Genomic DNA, 15,447 nt, shown 5'->3' with positions numbered 1-15,447 from the left:
AGATTTCAAGTTAAAACGTCTACTGCTAAAAATAATTCAACTAATTTCTACAGCAAATCAAAATATATTTAGAAAGTGGCAAATTGACTGCACTAACAAAATGAAATAACTTCATTTGTGTCTGGATCCATGAGTACTGTATTGGTTAATTTATTAATATCATTTCCAGCTAGATCCAAGGATGCTGTATTTGTGAACCTATGACTGTTCAAAACCACCACTGGTCCATTCATACAATTTTATCAACGTGCAATTCTTAATTCCTAAAATTGTAATGTGCAAGGAAAAAAGCCACGCACTGTTGCACTTCAGTACGGATTCAACCAGGAGGTATCAGCTGGTGGGAAAAGATGAAGATACAGAAATAACAATCATCATGGGCAGTGCAGTCATTAAAGCAACAAAGAGGAAGTTGAGGCAAGAAATGACAAAAACAAATGGGAAGGCAGGAAGCCTACCAAAAAGAGAAGATTGAAAAACTAGAACCAATTTTCCAGACACATAAATAAGATAAAATACATATGAAAAAGAAACAAAAATATCTCTAAGGAGGAATTAAAAATAAGGCACAAAAAACACCCAGGGTACAGAAGCTGAGCAAATAGAAAAACCAAAGACAGAAGATATCCGTCAAAAGCAGTGAACAACTTCTTGCCTTCATCCATATCGATAGGATCTGGCCTGGCTGGTTTGGTTTCTGGATTTGGATCAATTTCTCCAGGTTTAAGTTTCCGAGGATCGTCGGCAGTTTCTTCCTCATTGTCTCTCTGAGCAGCTTTGTCCCTAAAAACACATTGCATGTATGTCAGAACTGGCTTTGTATTCCCACAGGTGCATAAAAAGCAACCCTTTCTTAAATCTCCCCTAAACAGATGAAAAATTAAGCTTGTACCATGTATTGTAATTATATATAAAATTATATAAATTATAAAAAATTATATAAAATACTGACAAAGCCAATGCTAGAAAATTCGGCTCCGGTAACCTTTAACAATGAGGACAAGAAATCAAACCTCGTGAAAAAAAAAAAGAACACTTGAGATGCTTCTTTCTTGATGTTAGACACACTAATTGAAAAGAAACAGTCCTTAAGGGCTTGCTTACAAAAGGACTGTCAACTTCGGCACCATGGGAGAAGCAAATGACATATCAATACAACAAACTCTGCACATTTTCCTGTAATGCACCTCCAGCAAAGCACTGTAACTCACAGCAGAAATTCATAGTGCTCCAAACACTGTGCAGCAGTTCTCCCAATAATTGGGGCAATAGTTCTCCACTGGGTTGGCATTAGCTTGGCCAGGTGCAACAGTTTTTCCTCTTCTTCCCGTGACCACTCTGTCTTTTTGATGCTTGGGTCTAGCCATTCGTACCTGTTCAAAAGTGAAAAAAACAAAATGAGATACAATTCCAAGTTATCCAATGATTTGTCTTGAATTAGTTCACAACAGTCTTTCCCCAAATCATCACAATGACATTTCAAAATCTTGTTATGCATATTTCAGACATGTTGTGTTTTTTTTTTCCTATACAAAAGGATATATTACTACACGGTATTTTTATTAAAAAAAAAAACTATTTGAGCTTTAAAATGTATTTTTAATCCATTAATACAGACACTGACTCCTAATCCATTCCCCTGTTCTATTCTAGCAAAGTAAGGAGACAGAAATTTAACTCAGAAAAAGGTAAAAATCTCAATAACCAAAGTTATCAGAAATAAGCTCATTTGGTATGGCTTTCAATGACTCTTTCACTCACCTTTAACTGTGCCAGTACAGTTAATTTATGCAGAAATATTCCAATAAATACATGTACTACTTCAGACTATGGCAGATCAGCTGGATTTTGAAATGGGTTCATGCTGCATCTATTTGCATTAGTTTTAGGCTTCCGATTTTTGACATAAACTGAAATTTCACAGTGCAGTTTCTAAACATTCATCCTCAAGCGAAAACTGCCGTTGTCAGAAAATTATCTGAAAGAGAGTTTAGTACCTGACAATTGGACTCAATGATCCTTGTGGGTCCCTTCCAATTCAGGATATTCCACTAATTCTAATTTTACTTCATTGGAAATACGCGTTTTCATTTAAAACATGTGATACGGAAAAAGAAATCATGTACACACTTAACACGATCCTGCATTTGCTGACAGTCACTGACGAAGTGAACATTTATACTTTTGTTCCCATTACTGTTAATCAACAGCAATTTGTAATATCTACAATAACAGAATCAAACAATCTTAAACTATTGTTCTATTGTGGACATAAATTCATCTGCAGTAGCTTCTAAATTGCCACTAATTACGAACCTCACATTCTGAGTAATGGCATTTGTCACTTACCATCTGGCTTTGCACTGCTTTGCTGATTTCCTGTGCAATAAGGAAGCAATACGAGACCACTGGTTTTTGCCATATTTCATCACAGCTGCTTTCAGAATTTCATCCTTAAAACAAAAACAATTTATATTGTCATGGATCGTGAGCACTCACAAAGCAGCAAGGCTGAGCTGAAGCAGCCAACACAGTGGGTTTCATGCAGTTGGCTGAGCCAGTGCAAACAGCACCGCTGCTGCTTTTCCACATTCTACTCTCCAGATGAATGAGGATTTGCATTCCAAAGGCCGCAGAAATCAATACAAGGGATGAAAAAGACAAGAGATGATTACTGGGCCTACTTCACAGGCCTGACAGAGTTCCAAAATGATTAGTTTCAGTGCTCTCTTTATGCACTTTTTTTTAAAGGTTCTGCATTTCTTCCTTGAGAACAGCAATACAGAGGTAGAGAAGTGTTTGTCCTTTTGGTGATCGCACAACATTTGGGAAAAAAAACAGATACCTTTAGGTGACTTTTTTTAAATAACATCATAAAATTACCTTGTCCTCTTTTTTTTTGCACAGGTTAATGCAAATGGAATCTATCAATTGAATATGCTGTTATGTATAGATATGCTTCATGAAAATGAAGGAACCTTGTACTAAGTTTCTCTTTTCCAAGTAAATCTTAAAATACATCACTTCACTGTTTAGAGTGTTACACCCACAAGTGCTGATCCTGAAGCCCATAAACTTCTGGGGAAAAATAAATGGATTCAGCCTGGGAGCCAGGCTGCTCACATCCAACAAGCTGCTGGCACAGTTCTGGATTTCACAGCGTTGGGTAGCTGTTTTATATTCCAGAAGTCTCTCTCTCCCTTTCCCCAGATAAGCAGATTCACAATTTTTGATGTCTTCAAAGGTCAGAAAGCAGAATTTTAAATGCCTCAAAGCTGTTCTTATAGCCTTGTTCACCACAGATGTTTCTCTTCTGTACTCAGTTGTGTTCTGAATCTGTTCAGCTGCACAATGCAGATGCGAGCCATCAGGGACAGATCCTCTGTCCAGCACAGACAGCTCTCAGAGCACACAGCAGCTGTAAATAGATGAGGAGCTCTGGCTTTAGCTGCTACCCGAAACAATTCAGGTCATTTCTATGAAAAGCTCAAAATTACCAAAATGTCTCTAAATCCTCTCTTGTTTTTTGAATTTTACATGGTGTCTTGTGCCATGCTGCAGCCACACCGATGACATTAGCAGGCTTTTTGCAGGCAATCAGTCACTGTCCTGATGACCTGGTACCCACTGCTCCCACTCTGAATATCCATAATGCTGTACATATAATTGAAATATTAATTTAAAAAAATAAACACTAAAATGAGCTATTTCACCTCTGATAAATAAAAAACGGGTGAAATGATGATCTGTTTCTCTTTATAACACCACAATTAGTCAATAATGGCTGAATTTAAGCCCAGGGTAAGTGCATACGACTATTCCTGTCCTCTGTCAGCCTCCAGTGCAGCAGCCTCCTGACACAGAGCTGGTACAGCACAAGGGCTTCAAGGCACATAAAGTACATAATATAGTTATTTTCTGTTAATTTTTCTCACTGCTTTCTGAAACTATGTGCATGTCAAGTGTTCAGAGTACACAGTGGCATAGTTCTGGATTTTACAGTGCAGGGTACCTCCTTTTGAACATGCCATCTAATAAATACATTTCAAAGTCTTTATTTTTTGTTATTATTTCCTTACACTATCACTTGCAGTTCTGAAAGCAAGTGATGTCAAAAATGGGAGAGAGTTTTGTTGATTTTGGAGGGTATTTTGCTGTTTTTCATTTTCCTGAAGGAGACACAGATTCCTGTGTACAAGACACTCAGGGCTGCAGATGACGATCCCGTACACGTCCGCACCAATTCCATCTGAAGGGGTCTTCATGGGGAAGAGATTCCCATGCCCTTGCTTTCCCAGGGAACAAAACCCCTCCCTGTGCAGTACAGAACATGCTCTAGGACCATCTTTCCAGGCTAAACAGGCCCAGTAAATGGGCCTAGGAAAATAGAAGACTGAAGGGAGACCTCATCATTGTGTATAAATATCTGAGGGGAGGGTGTTGAGAGGATGGTGCCGGTCTCTTCTCAGTTGTAATCTCTTGTAGTAGCGTTCAGTGACAGGACAAGAGGCAACAGGCACAAACTGAAGCACAGGAGGTTTCGTCTCAATATGAGGGGACACTTCATTACTGTGAGGCTGATGAAGCACTGAGACAGGTTGCCCTGAGAGGTTGTGGAGTCTCCTTCTCTGGAGATATTCAAAACCCACCTGGATGCCATCCTGCGCAATGTGCTCAGGGTGACCCTGCTTGGCAGGGGGTTGAACTAGGTGATCTTCAGAGGTCACAGAATGGCCAAGGTTGGAAGAGACCTCCATAGATCATTTAGTACACACACACACACCCTCAAACAGGGTTACCTAGAGCATGTTACACACATTACCCCTTGTATTTACATGTATATCCATTATCCTTTATCCTATCACTGGACAGCACTAAGAAGAGTTGGGACCCATCCTCCTTACATGGTCCCCTCAGGTATTTATAGAGGTTGATAGGATCCCCTCTCAATCTCTGCTAAGCTAAACAGGTGCAGCTCACTTAGTCTTTCCTCATAGTATAGATGCTCCAATCCTTTAATCGTCTTTGTAGCTTTATGGTGGACCCTGTTCTACATTCCCCTTGTACAGGGGAGCCCAGAACTGCACACAACACTCCAGGTGTGGCCTCACCAGTGCTTAGTAGAGGTGGAGGATCACCTCCCTTGACCTGCTGTCCACACTACTCCTGACGGGGATCCCACTGGCCTTCTTAGCAACAAGGGCACACTGCTGACTTATGGTTAACTTGTCCACTAGGACTCCCAAGGCCCTCTCTGCAGGGCTGCTCTCCAGCAGGTCAGCACCCAGTCTGCACTGGGTTGTTCCTCCCCATGTGCAGGACCCTGCACTTGCCCTTACTGAACCTCAGGAGGTTCCTCTCCAACATTGGCCATTCCGTGATCTCTGAAGACAACACAGCTCACACATATCCCTTAGCTACTGCGGGGGTGGTTCATCTGTGGGGCAGAGGCGAGCCTACGCACGGCTGAGCTTCCTCCGCTCCCCAGCACGCAGCCTTTGGGCTGCCCACAGGAGGGCTACGAAGGTGGTGAAGGGTCTGGAGGAAAAGGCATGTGAGGAGCAGCTGAGGTGCCTTGGTTTGTTCAGCCCAGAGCAGAGCAGGCCGAGGGGAGGCCTCATGGCGGCCTGCAGCTCCCTCAGGAGGGGAGCGGAGGGGCAGGCGCTGAGCTCTGCTCTCTGGGGACACCCCAGCAGCCGCCCCCCCCCCCAGGCGCCATGTTCCGCACCACGTGACCACCCCCCCCCCCGCCCCTCCGCCCGCGCCTGCGCAGTGCTGCCGCGCAGCCCCTCCCCCACACCGCTGAGGGCTGAGCCGTGAGGGGGGCACAGGGAGGACTGGGGGGGGTTAAAGCAAACCGGGCCCTACCTCGGTGTTCCGCCACACGCCGCCCTTGATCATAATCCGCGGCATCTTGGCGGCGAAGAGGGGCCCGAGGGGCTTAGCGGAGAAACGAGCGGCGGGAGGGCAGCAGCGGCTGCGGCGGGGCCGGGCCTGCACCCAGCGCAGGCGCCGCTCGCCTTCTGCGCATGCGCGGAGCGGGGAGGGCGGGGGCTGCGCGGCGGAGGGGCTTGCGCATGCGCACAGTGGCGGGAGGGGGAGCGGGAGTTGGCGCTCGGCGCATGCGCACAGCGGTGCCCGCCCCCCCCGCGGGGGACTGCGCTGTGGCGGCCCTGAGGGGAGTGGAAGGCGGGAGGGATTGGAGTGCCTCAGCCCTCAGCTCGTCGGGGCGGTTTCTGCTTTCTCTTGCCATTTCTTTCTCCTCTGCTAAATAAATAATAAATAATAATTTTTAAAAAACGCGTACAGGGAGGTCGTCAGCTCTTAAAGGAGCTCTCAAATTCCTTAAGTTGTGTCAAATTCCCGAAGGGATAAGAAGGGGGGGAAGAGGAGGAGGCAGCAGGTGGCCAGGTTTCACCGACGTTCATGGTGTAGGAGCAATTAGAAAAAAAAAATAAACTCAAAACCAAACCAAAACAACCGCTATTTACATTGACACACTGTAACTGAAACAAAAATTGAGATAGCAAGGCATGGTGACATCCAGATTTTAACTGCCGTTAAATCTGCCATCCTCCTTCACTCAAGGTTTTGTAACCAAACCACTTCATCCACATCAGTTTCTGACCCCAAAGTAACCCCTACAGCCCCCTCCCCCTGCAACAGGGGGACCAAGCCCCACGTCCCTCACTTCTCTTCTCCCTGTCAGCCTTTCAACCTTCTACTACCGCCCCAAATGTGTGAATTTTGTGTGGAAAATGTGTCATGGACAAAGCGTCCATCCTGCCAATGTCAGGGCAGTCCCTGCTGTCTGCCCTCACAGTTTCAGAACTATACTTCTTTCCTCATGCTCCTTAGCAGGTGTTCTTGCCACCTTCTTCCCCGAATTTTGTCAATAAATCCCCACACAAAGGAAATTATTAAAAACAGAGTAAAACGTATGCAAAGTGGTGTTGGTTCTAGGTGGGTGCTACATTATCCTTCTAGATATCCTTCTATCCTGGCTACAAAGGCTTTCAAACCCTCCAGAAGGGCTTATATTAGCTCAGACATTGTAAAAATGGCTTTACCAAGAAGTCCACGGAGAAGGATGGTTTCTTTACTAGATTGCAGTTACCACTGCTTGCATGAGCAGCTGAAGGAAGTTCCAGTATCCCAAGGGTTGTAGTAAATGGAGTTTTATCAGTCACTAGTGGGTTCCCCAGGTCTCCATTTTATGCCCAATTCTCTTCAATGTTTAGATAAATAACCTGGATTCAGGAGTCAAGTAAATACTTGAGTAAGTACTAAATAACTTTGCAGAATATACTGAATAAGGAGAAGCTGTTGACTTCTCCAGGGGCAGAGAGGCCTTGCAGAGATCTTGACAAATTAGAGCTGGGCAATCACCAACTGCATGAAGTTCAACCACAGCAAGGGCCAGATTCTGCTCCTGGAACAGGGCAGCTCTGGTTGTACATACAGACTGGGGGAGGAGAGACAGCATGGGGAAAGGCATCTCCATGCTGGAAGGAGCAGCATGGGGAAAGGGACTGGGGGGGTTCTAGCTGACAGCAAGTTGGATCTGAGCCAGCAGCATGTCCTGGCAGCCAGGAGGGCCAGAAAATTAAGCAAATATTTTGGACCAAATAGAAAACTTCACAGGATGTTTTAGGAGAGGCTCAGCTTCTTTTTTAAAAAAAGTCTAGAAGGACACCTTTAGCTACCAATAATTTTAAAAGAAACAAACAAACAAACAAACATGGACAGCCAATGTCCTTATTTTAAAATGAATATGCCTTTGCATTCAAATACCTCTGACTTGACAGACAATCATTTTCAATGCCCAAACATCCAGTGCACTGCATCAAGAACAGAGGGGAAGCTCAGGAGTCATGAAATACTTTACTGAATCTTTTATTAGAGGCAATCACCTGGAATATTTATTTTCTACAAACTCAAGTTCCATCTGAAAATGTCTTCTACTCCTTACTTGCAACTAAAAGAAACTTCTACTGTTAGCGAGCCCTTTTTAGAAAAATTTCTATAGCAAATTTATCACCCTTAAATCGGTCTCCTCCTTCTCTGTTGTACAACATAGTTTTTCATAACTATTCTTCACATTCAGCTTCCCTATCTCATATAATGTATGGGCTGCAATTCTCTTTACCATTTTTGTTTCTTCTTTGCACGTGTTCTTTTGAATTTTTCAAGTGATCAGAACCATACAGTAAGCCAGGTAAAAGTTCTTCCATGCCTGCATGATACCATTAATATTTCCCAGAAACATTCATATTAGGATAGTGCTTTTCTTTCTCACAAATGCATCAGCTGGATAGCTCAATCATTTTAAAACCTGAATCCTTTTCGTTTCCAAATAGTGACTTCCCAGCTTACAGTAAAAACATCTGCAACCGCTGGGGTTCACAGTCACAGATACTGACTTGTCTGACTACTGAAACTCGAGAACTAGATCACTTAAAAAATACCTTTGTTGGTCTGGCCTTAAATACATGCATCAATTCATGAGCTTCCATCCACTCCTGAAAAACTGTTTTCCTGTCACCAGAAAGCTTCTTAAATATATTATCTGTATTTATAAAGAAAATCATAAACTTGAGCGAAATAAAATAGCAGTGGCAATTTCATGTTTACATCGTGTAAATTAAACTGAAAGCTTACTCTGCTGTTCTGTGGTCTGAGCTGCAGCATTAGGGAAAATAAGTATTATCCCAATTATTCAAGAATTATGAATTTTAAGAATTATGCAATAATTCCCAATATGCAATTCATTTTCTTTCCTTACACAAGAGGGTAACAGCGCTTTTATAAATCCCACTGAACGTACAGTCAGTGCTGTCTGCGCAAAAGTTTCTATCACCATACAATTCCATAGGACAAGCATTTGCCTAGATTTGAACACAGAGTGGAAGAAACATCCAGCTCAGCCTTCACCATAACATATAAAAGTGCCGCTTGGCATGAGCAGTTCTTACATGTGGTATTACAGATATACAATAAATCTCTTTAACAAATAAGTTTTACAGTTCAAGCTAGGTGCTAAGGTTTGCAACGTAAATAGTATTTTTTGCAATATGTCACCAGAAAGGTTCTTTGAAAAGAATGTTATCTATTCTAAGAAACAGAACACAGCTGACTACCAGCCTGAGAAAAGCAAAGGCAGTTTATACTGAACTAATATTAGCCATCTACATAAAGCTTGTGAAGATTAACTTAAGGATTCTCAGTATCATAAAATATCTCATTCCGGGTATTACTAATTCTGTGAGACTACTCAGAGAATTACCCGGAGCAACTGCAGACTCAATGAGCTGCCTACTTCATATTTTACATATACACACATGTACAGAAAACATCTTCCTATCCCTGTAACCTGTAGTGAGATTAAATTCATGTACCTGTAATTTTTTGAGACACTGATTTGTTCTCTTGCAGGTGTTACAGGAGAATCCGGTAGCAGGGAATAAAACTCAGAGCAGATGGGAGTAAGCCTCCAAACCTACTGACGATTCATAACTGAAAAATTATTACTATACAGCATAATGTGCACTTCCATCCCTCCCTTTAAACATTCTTTCAGTTAGACAGGTTGTTTTGTTTTTTAAAGAAAATAAATGGAGCAAAGTAACTGTTTACACTGACAAATATAGGCCAAACCATAACTTTGACCTCTTGGAATATAAAGGTTACCCAGGAATGAAGAGGCACCTCCAAGATCTTCTTCAGCACAACCTACACTAGAAACTAAAGCTCCTAGCAGAACCTAGAGCAAAGAAGCATCCCGAGTTTCCCTCTCTTCACCAAAACACTGCACGCACCCGTTATCAGCCAGCATTTCAAGTACAGCAGAGGAATGTACAACAATGAACAATTCTGAGACATGTACAGTTCTCAAGACCTGAGTGCCAGCTTGCAAATCTCAAGCTTATCTACCAAGGTCACATTGCTGGTTATGTTCTTTGAGAAGCTTTTTGTCAGACAGCACCACATTACAGAGCTGTAACGCTACGCTTGTACTTTTTTTTGTGCACCTTGGCATGCTTTTGGAAAGCTCTTTTATCTACCGTAGAAAAGTCACACTTTCTGCAGTACAGCTTCAAGTGAGTCAGCACGTGGCGCTTCAGGTGGCTCGACGTGCGGAAAGCGGCGCCACACTGCATGCACTCGAACGGCTTCTCCCCTGTATGAATTCTTAAGTGCTGCTTCAAGTTGCTGTTGTGGACCGTGGTATAGCCACACTCTTCACACGTGTATGTTTTGACAGGGAGAGGTTTTTGCTCGTAGAGACACACAGCAGAGGAGCTTTCACTAACCGAGTGCAAAGCCAGGTGCCGTTTCAAGGACAGCCATTTGTCTGTGGAGTAGTCACACTTCCTGCACTTGAGGTGCTCCATATTAAAATGGATCACTGTGTGTCGCTTCAGGTGACTGGAGGTGCGGAACTCCTTTTGGCAAATGCTGCAGCTGTAAGGTTTCTCACCTGTGTGAGTCCTTACGTGTAGTTTAAGGTTGCTTAAAATGTAAGTGGCATAGTCACACTCTGCACACTGATAGAATCGGGGCTCACTCTGTGCCAGCAAATCATTTCCGTCATCCCTCTGGATAGCTGTCTGTCCTCCATAGACTTCTGAACCAAGCATGTAATGGACACTGCTTGAACCCTCCAAGGAACCAAAATTTCTTTCTGGACACAGACCTATGTGCATTTCAGGATGCAATCCAAGATTCTCCTCTAAACGGCTATCCATGTAGAGGCAACGGCCAAATTCATACTGATTCTCTACATGGAGAAGCCTGTGTCTCTGCAAATGGTTTGAAGTTTTAAATGTCTTTTTGCATTCTTGGCACACAAATGGTCCTCTATCTGTGTGCGTTTTGAGGTGCAGCTTAAAGTTGCTATGAACAGCAGTAGCATAATCACAGAATTGGCACTGGTACGTTTTAAACGTAGACAACCTGGAAGGCCACATATCCTCAGATGTATAATATGCAGCATCTTCACCATCTTCAGGTTGCCAATCATCATCTTTGAATTGCCACTGAGAGTAATCAGGGTTGAACAGAGGGTCTTCTTTGCACACTACAGTGTCCATTTTGTATGAATCCAGAACTTCTGATCTACTCCCAAAAACAGGTAAAGTGTTGCTTCCATAGCTGCTTTCAGGAAATATGTTTCCAGAGTACATTTTCTTATCCTCCTGCACATCATCTGCCTGCTCAAAGTCTACTTCTGAAGCCAGCATTTTACACATTCCCCCAGTGAGACTATTATCTTTCTCAGAAGCACAGTCCTGGGAATCGCTGTCAAATTCAAACACTTCGCTTTTATATTCATTGCTCTGATTCGTATAACCACTATCGGTCACCTTAAACTGTTTGTGAAATTTCTTATGAAAGCTGAGATGTCTTCTCGTGTAAAACACAATGTTACACTCATCACACGTGTAACTCTTTGAAGGTCTTCGACTTCTCTTTCTTTCATGTACAAAGCCGAGCTGTGGCCCTTGGCATGTTCCTTCGCCTGCGTGCAATCTTCTGTGCCTCTTTAACCCGCTGGTGCTTGTGAATGCTGACTGGCAGAACTCGCAGGAGTACGGTTTAGCCCCTGTATGTATATAGCTGTGCCTCACCATGCTTGCAAAATACAATGAAAAAAAGGTACAGAACCTGCATTTGTACAGCTCATAGCCAGCGTGCCAGTACATGTGATTTAACATGTAGGATAAGCTAATGCAGGTGTAATCGCACTGGGGACACTGGTAAGGTGGTCTCTCTTGATGCCCCTTCATGTGATGAATAAAAATCCTGGGATTTGATGAACCAAAAAGACAAAGTCTGCAGGAAAAAATAACTGGAACGCCCAGAGACGTAAAGTCCCTTTCAATTTTGATGAAAAACTTCTCATATTTGCTTTCTTTTTTCTTGGTCTCTGATTTTCGTTCTTCAGTTCTTCTTTGTCTAACTTTTCTAGCATTCATTCTATTTTTTCTTGCCTTTTGCAACCTATTCATTTTCTTATGAAACTTAATGTGGTTCTTCAGGTTGACAGAAAAGAAAAAGGTCCTTTTACAAAAGCAGCATTTATGATTTTTTTTATCTTTATGAGCTGAATGAATGTGTCTCTTCAGAAGTGCAGCACAAGTATATACAGAACTACAAAACCTGCATTTAAAATTTATTTTTTCATGCTTATTTATAGAACAAGATGCTTTAGAAAAAGGTTTGATGTTCATACTGGGCCATGCTAAACCTTCTTGCTGGCCCTGTACTTCATTTGGGTTTTCATGAGGAGAAACAATATATTGTTGCTGATGTCTTTTTTTAGAAAATGGTGTTAATGACTTATAAACATGCTCTTCGGTCACATTTGATTCATCAGAAATAGAGGCATTCATCTCCAAGTCCCCTAAATCTTTCACCAATTCTTCTGAAGTAGGGGAATATCTATTAGCAAACAGAGCAGGATGACTCTGGGTAGGTTCCGTTTCTTCTTTCAAGATATGTTCCAAAACTGAACTCGGGGCTTCAAATTTACTTCTCTTACTTGCTTTGTTGTTAGCTTCATTACTTCCATTGAATGAAGAATCAGTATCTATGGGGATAAAAAGTCATACGCATGACATGTCATACAACAACCGATGTTCAGAATTAATTGGTAGCAATAATCCCAAATAGCCGAATGTATATCACCTTGCTATACACGCACGCTGTTCACCTTCATTTTCCTATCTCTACTTCCCTCCTAATGTCTCTCCCCACTTGCCCACAGCCTTCCTCCAATATTTAAATCATGTTTGAAGAGAAGAAATACTTGTTGGATTCTTACTCGAAGGAAATCCTTCTTTCACTTCATCTTTTCACTCTTTTGTCTTCTCAGAGCTCTGAATTTCACAAGACAAACGTAATCTACGCAGACTTTTTGCAGAGCCTTATGCCAGAATTGCTGTCGAAGTGCTGCCACTCAACTGCACTAGGGCTCAGTTCTTCAAATAGCCGTTTGCACGGTGCACACATGATGCTCCTTTTGCTATCCTGTCTGTCAGGAGTACAAGTAGTCCTGCTATTTCTTTATGCCTTTTCTAGTACCTGACAGGAAAATGAGAAGTACCCCAAATTTATACTTTCAGATCTTTTCCCCCCTTTTGTCTCAGGCAGCCCTTTCACAAAGTGTGGCAGATTATAACAGTACGAATTTCGTTCCACTATTTTTCACATCAGTCGTCCATAAAAGAACCATGCATACTCGTCTTTTCCTGCTGCATATGATAGAAATCTATATTAGAATGATTAATCTAAAATAAATTATTTTGAATTATTCCTGTTTTCCCACCCATTTCAGGATTGAGATTTACTGGATTTCTTCAACCCCCGCACTAATCTTATTAACCAGTTACCTTCTACTTTAACAGTTGCCTCCATCTCCGTGAGGATTTCCAGTTGTTTCTCTTGGGTTCCAGCAGAAAGAACATTTGCAACATCAGCACGTTCTTCTTCATCTCTGCACACTGCTGCTAATGCCAACTGTTCACAGGTGTTTACAGTCACATCTCCACCCTCACTGTCAGCTGCCAAAAAGAGAGGAATCTTCTGACAAGCATCATTATCAACACCTTCTTTCCGATCACTGGTTTCATTTATCTCATTAAGGTCTGCTTTGCGAGGTGACGTCGGCAATACATTCCGATTGCACTTATCTTTGCTTGTGTCACACTGATCACTTCGGGATAACGTCAACTCATTACACAAACTCTCATCAATCCATTTTTCTTCAGGGTATTCCATACAATTATCCTTATTTGCAGCAATCTCTTTTCCTTCCAAAATGCTTAAACCACTACTGGCACCTGAAGGCGCTGGGTCGCTTTTTAGGAGAACGTTGGTACTGAAGCCTGCCTCCTGCTTTAGCTCAGGAACAGTCACTGCTTGCTCCTCAGCCTCATTATAGAGACAATCCTCATCGCTCAGCACTAAGATTGTTATCGGGAGCATGATTTCAAAGACATCCGACTCTGAGAAGAAAAACACACGGCGTTAAGAAGCAAACAACTTTGACGGCGCAGATCTCCACGCTGCAGTCCATGGAGGAGCCCCCGGGGGAGCAGGTGGATGTGGCCTGGAGGAGGCTGCGGCCCATGGAGAGCCCCCGCAGGAGCAGGCCCCGGGCCGGAGCTGCAGCCCGTGGAGAGGAGCCCACGCAGGAGCAGGGGGCTGGGGGGAGCTGTGGGGGACCCGTGCTGGGGCAGTTTGCTCCTGACAGACCCACAGCACCGCGCTGCGCATGCGCACTCCCGTTCCGCCGCCATATTCTGTCCCCCCGTCTCCCGTCCCCTCAGCCCAGCGCGGCCCGCCCCGCCTCGCCAGCCGCTCCGCACCCCCTTACACAGCACGTACCGCTCTCCACCGCCGGACCGAGTCCCTCCGGGCCCAGCCCCACCGGCTCCTCCGCCGCCATCCCCGGGCCCAGCCCGGGCGCAGCCCGCCCCGCGATGCCAACGAGCAAGCCCCGCTCCACCTCCATTACGGCCCCACTGCGCATGCGCACAGTGCGCAGTTCCTGGGAGGGGAGGGGGAGGAGGTGGGGGGTGGCGTCGGCTGATTGGAGGGAGCCGCGTGGGGGCGTGGCCTCAGGAGAGAGGCGCGGGATGGGGGCGTGGCTTTGGTTTGGGGGCGGGGCCTGATTCTGGCGGGCTGCCCGCCTCCCTGAGGGGGCTGCGCCCCGGCACCAAAATGGCTGCCTGAGGGGATTGGTGCTGGGCAGTCCCTGCCCGCGGGGAGCTCGAATGTTTTGTAACATCTACCCCCGTCCGTTCTGTTTAAAAGGCAGCGAAGGAAATAAATCGAGTTAAAAAGCAGTTCAGTAGTGAAATCAGTCACATTTACCCTAAAAACATATTAATATACATATATCACGATAACGTATCAACTGATCCCATGAGCTCTCAGGTGCTGCTGGCAGCAAACCCTCAGTCCCTTGTGCATGCTAACGGGTACATAACCATGCAGACTGGTTTTCCTGTACAAGCTGGTAGCTTTTATTCCAGAAGCCCACACTTAAAAACAAGGTGGCTTGTCCTGAAGGCAGGGCTGCAGCCTCCTGTTAACAGATGGTGAGGTGAAACTCCAGCTCAGTTAACAACAAACGGCTGAAATACCTGCCTTTCGCCAGCCGTTGTAGGCAATATTCCAACCCGTAAATTCAGTCTGTGCGGTGCAGGTGGCATGGTGATATTTTCAAATAGGAGCGACAGAGCCTCTATTTTTGACAGAGCCTCTGGGCTCTGTCAATAAATAAATAAATAAATAAATAAATAAATAAATAATAATAAATAAAGAAAACTCCGAATTAGGCAAAGGTGAGAGGAATATTGTGTAATGAATCTTGTACACAGTTAGAAGATTTGTGAGAAACAGCTGCCAGCATGGGCTGGATGTCTTGCCTGGACTTTT

General features: G+C 43.9%; 2 protein-coding genes across 3 annotated transcripts in view; both read right to left on the bottom strand.

Moving 5' to 3' along the window:
• Window positions 1–6,037, bottom strand: part of CDC5L (cell division cycle 5 like) — a 34,347-nt gene extending 28,310 nt beyond the window's left edge. Inside the window, exons 1-4 of one of the 2 annotated variants that reach the window (XM_027455331.3) lie at window positions 5,869–6,037; window positions 2,350–2,453; window positions 1,212–1,373; window positions 656–783 (exon numbers count right to left, since the gene is read on the bottom strand). In XM_027455331.3, the coding sequence (XP_027311132.1) occupies window positions 656–783; window positions 1,212–1,373; window positions 2,350–2,453; window positions 5,869–5,913 (439 nt within the window). In that variant the 5' untranslated portion in view covers window positions 5,914–6,037. Of the gene's footprint in view, window positions 1–655; window positions 784–1,211; window positions 1,374–1,761; window positions 1,979–2,349; window positions 2,454–5,868 lie in introns of those variants that run through there. The other variant, XM_027455332.3, reaches the window with a different exon arrangement.
• Window positions 6,038–7,880: 1,843 nt separating this feature from the next.
• On the bottom strand, window positions 7,881–14,554 carry LOC101790579 (uncharacterized). The gene is made up of 3 exons (XM_027455330.3): window positions 14,392–14,554; window positions 13,395–14,009; window positions 7,881–12,592 (listed from the first exon to the last, which is right to left on the bottom strand). The coding sequence occupies exons 1-3, from the start codon at window positions 14,534–14,536 to the stop codon at window positions 9,990–9,992; spliced, it is 3,363 nt and encodes a 1,120-aa protein (XP_027311131.3). The 5' UTR covers window positions 14,537–14,554; the 3' UTR covers window positions 7,881–9,989.
• Between the last annotated feature and the right edge of the window lie 893 nt (window positions 14,555–15,447).

This window comes from Anas platyrhynchos, chromosome 3, assembly GCF_047663525.1.
Source record: "Anas platyrhynchos isolate ZD024472 breed Pekin duck chromosome 3, IASCAAS_PekinDuck_T2T, whole genome shotgun sequence".
Taxonomy (NCBI): Eukaryota; Metazoa; Chordata; class Aves; order Anseriformes; family Anatidae; genus Anas; species Anas platyrhynchos.
The sequence above is the reverse complement of the archived record's forward strand: the minus strand, read 5'-3'. Positions and strand labels throughout refer to the sequence as shown.

Coding starts and splice junctions, on each gene's coding strand:
- LOC101790579 (XM_027455330.3), bottom strand. CDS start 14,536: ATGCGCAGTGGGGCCGTAATGGAGGTGGAGCGGGGCTTGCTCGTTGGC. Junction 14,010..14,391: donor CGGTCCGGCGGTGGAGAGCG/GTACGTGCTGTG, acceptor TTTTCTTCTCAG/AGTCGGATGTCTTTGAAATC. Junction 12,593..13,394: donor GGCAACTGTTAAAGTAGAAG/GTAACTGGTTAA, acceptor TTATCCCCATAG/ATACTGATTCTTCATTCAAT.